Source organism: Gadus morhua, chromosome 21 (genome assembly GCF_902167405.1).
Source record: "Gadus morhua chromosome 21, gadMor3.0, whole genome shotgun sequence".
NCBI classification, from domain to species: domain Eukaryota; kingdom Metazoa; phylum Chordata; class Actinopteri; order Gadiformes; family Gadidae; genus Gadus; species Gadus morhua.
This window is the reverse complement of record NC_044068.1, coordinates 3,654,806-3,662,305: the sequence shown is the minus strand read 5'-3', so window position 1 is coordinate 3,662,305 and position 7,500 is coordinate 3,654,806. Positions and strand designations below refer to the sequence as shown.

The 7,500-nt window shown below is 46.9% G+C and overlaps 1 protein-coding gene across 1 annotated transcript in view; it reads right to left on the bottom strand.

Annotated features, from left to right (window-relative positions):
• The window catches only part of LOC115534408 (N-lysine methyltransferase SMYD2-A), an 11,943-nt gene extending 9,646 nt beyond the window's left edge, over positions 1 to 2,297 (bottom strand). The window contains exon 1 of the mRNA XM_030345389.1: positions 2,128 to 2,297. Within this exon, the coding sequence (XP_030201249.1) occupies positions 2,128 to 2,297 (170 nt within the window). The remainder of the gene's footprint in view (positions 1 to 2,127) is intronic.
• Between the last annotated feature and the right edge of the window lie 5,203 nt (positions 2,298 to 7,500).

Below are 7,500 nucleotides of genomic sequence, written 5' to 3'. Positions count from 1 at the left end.
ACTCAGCAAGAGGAGTGTGTAGATACATATGAGAGACACACAAAAACATATTCAACAGAATTATGACACTTATGACAAATAATTGGCTTTAAAGCTTATTATGTACAGACAAAAGTTCATATCATTCACTCAGATTCCCTTTGCCAGTTTGCCTGCTCAGGAACAGTGTTGCATGAAACAGACAAAAGTGAGATGCATTCAATCTAAGAGATGAATCTGTATCCAGTGAGTTGTGTGTGTGTGTGTGTGTGTGTGTGAGTTGTGTGTGTGTGTGTGTGTGTGTGTGTGTGTGTTTGTGTCTTTGTGTCTTTGTGTGTGTCTGTGAGTGTGTGTCTTTGTGCGTGTGTGAATTTGTGTGTATGTGTGTGTGTGTGTATGTGTGTGCATTTGTGTGTATGTGTGTGTGTGTATGTGTGTGTGTGTGTGTGTGTGTGTGGGTGTGGGTGGGAATCTGCGCATGCTCAGCTAAACTAATATATAGACAAGAACAACGTATTCGCTCCTTGTCTTAATATCTTCTCGGTATGAACGGCCCGAGCTGTGCTAGTTAGCGACATAGGTTCTCTCATTACCGCCGGCAACGGCCGGGAAAGGCATTCTGTTGTATTAATAGAACTGACCTTATGGTACCAGGGGCAGCTGTCTGCGCGACGAGAGCCCAAAACGCACCGACGCAAGCTTTTTATTTTTATGTTTTAGAGCTGTCTACACAGCGTGTGTCCCGACTTTGTTTGAAAACAAACCGGTTGGATAAATAGTTGTGCTGTTAGAACAACTTTATTTCTTACTTCCTGTCACTAGCAGGAAGTCTGGATTCAGGCTTTGGTCATGATTAAAAAACCTAACCCTAACCCTAATTATGCACCATCCCTTTGCTCTGCATCTCTAATCATCAACACATGACGTTACAACTCATCATCACAACACTTTTGATTTGGTAAATCACATCTCAGAGGGGACTTACCTCTCAAAACTCCACTGTAAAATTCCATATTTATTTGACTGAGGTTCTGATGAGTCATAAATCGATTACTAATTCATGTGTGAAAATCTCTTCACTACTTTCACATATTTAATTTATTTTAACACTTGCAGAGTGGCGAAAAAAGTGAAGTAAAACCAAGCTTGATTCAGATCTGGTGATTTGGGAACAGATATGCAAAGGGGACATTTCTAATAAACAAAAAGACGTCTCAATTAAGACATATGATGATGTATCGGATGCACGCGAAACATCCTTAACCCCACCTTTCTTTTTTGAAAAGCTTTTAGCTCTTATCAGCTACTTCCCACTGAAGGACTGAGTCTGTACCGCATCAGGTTTCAATATTTCCTTCATCACTTGTTTGATGAAAGAATGAAAAGCCTCGATGACATTCAACATTTCACTCCTGCAAAAGGTTAGTGTGTTATGATACACATTTACATATTTTACGAAGCATGATGAAAAGAAAGAAAATTTGGTGATGAAAGCTATTACACAATACTTCATGGAGGGTCACTGTAGTGACTGAGCATCACGTGTGCATGCAGCTAGACTGGTGAATGGTTTTGTAGATCCGTGCAACACAGATGAGTTAAGACATTATCCTGGATGTGCACAACGAATATGATCTGAATAACTAAAATAAGATCATCTTGATAAAAAAACCCCGATCATCTTATATTAAGCATTTGTAGTCACGAGGAAATACTTTAAAAAAGGAATTACTCCCACATGAGTATTAGGCCTATACCCTCATTGGTTTGCAAGACCTGTTTAAAAATATGGCTCCATAAAAAATGAAAAAAATTGTGTGATGCACAATTGTATGTTTGTATACACTTATTTCTAAACCCATCATGCCAATAATATATTAGATTTCTCTCTATAATAAAGAGTTAATGAACTTGTAATGAAGGCCTATGTCATGAAACGGGCCTACAACGTTAACTCATTCATAGCCTGCTACACGTGCTACCGAGTGCACTACACACACACACGAGCATCTCTTTAAGTCACAAAATAAGTGTGATATTGTCAGCATGCCACAACACAATCAACAGGCCTACAGCAGGTGATGTCTGACCCAGGGTCTGCAGGTGAACCGTGCTGGAGCAGGGGCTACTCGTTGAATCATGGCCTACCTGTTGAAGCAGTACTCGCAGTAGCTGCCCCTCTCCTTGGCCGACAGCACGAAGGAGTACGCCGGGCAGGAGAAGATAAGCTCTCCGACCTTAAAGGGTTTGGTGACCCGGAGTCCTCGCCCTTTTCCCGGGCTGTCGAACCTCTCCACTCCCTGGATGGTGTCCTTCATATTCCGTTCTTAAATTCCTGCCTTTCCTCCTGAATGGGATTATTCCACGTGTGGCAGGGGGATTGTTGCGATGACTCGACAGCAACGTCGAGGGTTGGCGTGGGAGAAGGCGTAGAGACCCCTCTGGGCGCGTCAACCGGAGTTAAAGTCATACATGGTAGGTGGAGAGGCGTGGCGATCAGCGATCTGACCAGCACCAGGTCCAGCATCAACTCTGGAAACATAAGCGCAATATTGTCTATTGTTGATGACAATAGCCCTGGTAACCACATTTAGATGTCTTTATTGGGTTTATTAACATTGAGTACCCAAACGTTTTAATTCTTTATTGCCAATGGCCTTGCTTGGGAAATTCTTCCAAATTCTAAATTGATTGTCAATGAAGCGGTTAGAGAAACACAACACTGCTCTCTAGTGGCGGTGGAAGGATAATACAGGCAAAGCCGGCGGCGGCGATGATAGAATATGCATGTCCATTCCCTGAGCATTTTTTTACAGGGCTACCATACCAACATATTCCAGACATATCGATATAAAGAGAACCGATTATTTACCTGTCATATACACTTTAATCCTCCTTCTCCTTTTTTTCTAATGTCTTCTTCATGTAATTAGTATTATTATTAGCAATACTAATGCAATACATACTGTTTTTGTTGTTGTTAGCGTCAATAGTCCTTGAGTGCCAAATTACTGTAATGAGGTCAGTTTCCGCGTCTGTTAGAGTGCGCCATCTTCTGGCTGTTATCTGTAATTGCACTTTATCCGACGTCCATCCGACCGTTGTCAACCTCATTCCAGAGCACCAGGGTGACCCTATTCAACCTACCTGGCCCAGCCACTTGGAGCTGTTATCCATGTTCCAGCCAGCCCGTGACTGGTGGAAATGCAGTAGATTCAGGGTCAAGTAATTTAGAATATTTCGTAAACACACATGCCCGTTACAGGTACACACCTACACAGGTACCTACACAGGTACACACTATTTGAGCACACACACACACACACACACACACACACACACACACACACACACACACACACACACACACACACACACCAGACACACACACACACACACACACACACACACACACACACACACACACACACACACACACACACACACACACACACACACACACACACACACACACACACACACACACACACACACACACACACACACACACACACACACACACCGAGTTGAAGATTTGTACCTTGCGTGTATCCGAAGGCATTATCCAACCTTGCCCTAGTTTCCACTGATTTATCATAATTCCCCCCCCCCCCCCTCCATCCTCCCCTCGCAGTCTTTCAATCTAAAGATTTGTTCCTCCTCATTTTTTAATAACACGGAAGCAAGGGAGTCATGTCCAGTGAGGAGATTACCTTCTCCTCTCCACAGCCCCGTCTTGATTACACCGGAGGATCCAGATGATTTGATTTGGAAGGAACACCATCAACTCCACCTCTCTGCTTCGCATCCCTTTAACATCTCACCCAACATGATGACTCCTTGCTCTGTCCAGGACCTGAGGGAGTGCAAGAGAGAGAGAGAGAGAGAGAGAGAGAGAGAGAGAGAGAGAGAGAGAGAGAGAGAGAGAGAGAGAGAGAGAGAGAGAGAGAGAGAGAGAGAGAGAGAGAGAGAGAGAGAGAGAGAGAGAGAGAGAGAACTAGAGAGAGAGAGCGAGAGAGACCTATAGAGAAATGCGGGAGAGAGGGAGAGAGAGAGAACTAGAGAGAAAATAGAGAGAGGGAAAGAACAAGAAAGAGAGAGAGAGAGAGAGAGAGAGAGAGAGAGAGAGAGAGAGAGAGAGAGAGAGAGAGAGAGAGAGAGAGAGAGAGAGAGAGAGAGAGAGAGAAAGAGGGGGAGAGAGAGATAGATAGGGAAAACTGTGTGTTTCTGTGTGTGTGTGTGTGTGTGTGTGTGTGTGTGTGTGTGTGTGTGTGTGTGTGTGTGTGTGTGTGTGTGTGTGTGTGTGTGTGTGTGTGTGTGCACTCGTGTGTGCATGTGTGTTGATGTGAGTGAACGAAAGAGGGGGGTGGATGAAAGGATTATAATTTTCGATGAAGGGAAATATTAATAAGAAATCCTAAGTAGATTTAGTTCTCAAGGAAACCCTGTTAGGACAAATCAACAGAGGAAGAGACACGACTAAAGTATTAAACTGATACCAGACTGAACCGGTCGGGCTGAGGAGGAAGACATGTTGTTTGTTGGTTTCAATATCTACCCTGAGGAGACAGTGTTGCTTCTACTGTGTCAGATGTTTAATGTCTGATCCCTATGATCAATATTGAATATGTTCAAGTGATGTCAAGCAGTTTGTCTTGCGTCTTACAGGAACCTAATGTAAATATTGTTTTAAAACACTGTTGAAATAAACTTGTATAGCTTTTAATGTTTTGTACATAAACTCAAGTTTAACTGCCAAAACAGACTTGAGAACACACAGTATAAACATCAAAATACACTGAACACACGCAGCCTTCTGAAACGATTATCTGAGGGGAGCGTCCAGGTCGAACCGGTTCCGTTGGTCAGGTCATGCGGAGCAATCGACCAATCAATCAAGTGCTTTAATTCAAACGTCAACAAACATCAGATGAAATCGGCTTTGTTCCTTTTTTCCTGCTTGTTCAGCATAAAGGACGCGGGCACTTAAGGCCATGGCTGTTTCTCCTGATTACGCGGAGCGATATGCTACGGCTTTACATGATGCTTGAGATCTGATCAGTAACATAATCATCTCTATCATCCACCCTTTTTTCCATATAGTTTTTTCTTCAGTCGGCTTTGGGACTCACTCCGCCTCCACGTGCACACCGGGCGGTCCGTGTTGAAGTCCGTGCGTAAAGAGGAGCGCAGGGAGGCGCGCCACCGCTGGTGCGAATGCGCTGTGCTTTGTCACCGCGTGGAGCTCGTAAAAAGTGCAGCTGTTAATGCCTCTCTATTGTTGGGGGGTCATGCACGCGGTTGGTGTGTGAAACCCAGTAAGGTTAAAGAGCCATGTGTGTGTGTGTGTGTGTGTGTGTGTGTGTGTGTGTGTGTGTGTGTGTGTGTGTGTGTGTGTGTGTGTTGTGTGTGTGTGTGTGTGTGTGTGTGTCAGTGTGTGTGTTAGTGTGTGTGTGGTACTGTAGAGGTCTCCCACCTCCCTTGTTAGAACCCGATGAGTTCTGTGACCCTCAACCCCTAGTTAGCACAGAACTGCAGCACTGACAGAGGGCATGCTATGTGTGTGTGGATGTACGTGTCCGCGTGTGTGTGCTTGTGTGTGTGCGTGTACGTGTGTGCGATACAGTGTGTGTGTGTGTTTTTGCGAGATAGAGTTTGTGTGTGTGTGTGTGTGTTTGTGAGATAGAGTGTGTGTGTGTTTGTGAGATAGATTGTGTGTGCATGTGTTCGAGATAGTATGTGTGTGTGTGTGTGTGTTTGCGTGTGATAGAGTGTGTGTGTGTGTGTGTGTGGGTCATCAACAGGGCACCGATTCAAGGATGGCCTGAACTTTGTGTGTTGATTGGTTGAGCGCCAGAGAGAGTAATAGTAGAATTATGGCCTTTGTGAGGTGTGTCTGTGTGTGTTTGCGTGTGGGCAAAGTGTGGGCAAAGTGTGTTCGCATTCATGTATACATTCCAATGTTAATGTGTGAAATAGACACAGAGACACAGAGGTACACAGAGAGGGAGAGTAGGTCAGTCAATGTGCCGACTGGCATGTGCCTTGTGTCTGCTAGTAATCTTTTTAAGTATTTGTATTGTGTGTGTGGTGTGTATGTATGTGTGTGTGTGTGTGTGTTTTTTTGTATGTATGTGTGTGTGTGTGTGTGTGTGTGTGTGTGTGTGTCTGTGTCTGCATATATGTGTGTGGGTGTCTTTGCTTCTGTGAATGTATGTATACGTGTGTGTGCACGTGCATTTGTGTGCGTATGTTTCTACGTATTTCTTCAGCATGTGTGTACGCGTGCCCGTGCGCGTGCGTGTGTTTTGCGTGACAGGGGGCTCTGTCGATCTCCACGGGTCTGGGCTGCCCCCCTCACACACACACATTCCAAGACTCGGCCAAACGGCCGCCGCTACGCCGCCCAAAGCTCCGTCTAAACCCACATTCCCCCTGGCGACCCCCCTGACTCACCGAGAGACAATGTCTCCCATACCGCACGGGCCCCCGGTCCCCCCAGCTCAGGGGCCAAGCCCTCGGCCTAAACGCCTACTGTCTCCACTCCTGGCTGCGTGTGTGTGCGTGTGTGTGTGTGTGTGTGTGTGGTGTGTGGTGTGTGTGTGTGTGTGTGTGTGTGTGGTGTGTGTGTGTGTGTGTGTGTGTGTGTGTGTGTGGTGTGTGTGGGTGTGGTGTGTGTGTGTGTGGTGTGTGTGTGTGTGTGTGGTGTGTGTGTGTGTGTGTGTGTGTGTGTGTGTGTGTGTGTGTATGTGTGTGTGTGTGTGTGTGTGTGTGTGTGTATGTGTGTATGTGTGTGGTGTGTGTGTGTGTGTGTGGTGTGTGTGTGTGTGTGTGTGTGTGATGGAGGGTTGTGATGTCCTGATGCCTTGCTGCCTGCCTGGCTGGTCGTCTTCCCCCCCCCCCCCCCCCCCCCCCCCTCTCCCGCACCCTTCCCGCGGGGGGGCTTTGCAGACGCTCCATCTCACCCCCTCTGTTTATCCATTTGTCTTTGCTTTGGCTCGGGGGCCCCGCGATGGACCCCTGCCCTGTGGTATCACGCTAAGCCCCGCTTTCACTGGGGGTCTTAGCGCCCCCCCCCCCCCCCCCCCCCCCCCCCCGGCCGCGGCACAGGGGACAGCTGGGGCGGCGTCTCCGTCCCCTTAACCCGCCGGTGCGCGGCGGTCTGCTCTGTGGTGTTTTTATTGGGCCCCCCCGGTGTCCCAGCCCGTCGCTCGTCCCTCAGATTAGGGCGGCAGCCGTCGGGGCCTCGGAACTATCTTAAGTATCTTAAGATACGCCCGGGCGCTGCGCATTCACAGACACAAGCCGCCGCGCAGACACGGACATGCACGCGCACGGACACGCGCGAGCACGCACACACGCACATATTCATAAGCGTGGATTGGTACACACGCTGAGACATCGTACGCAACACACGCGCACACCGAAACCGAGTCACATCTGTTATCTACCGATTTCTTTGAGCGTTTTAATTAACTGATTTCATTGAGTGATTTCGATGCGCGACACCAAATCGCACAC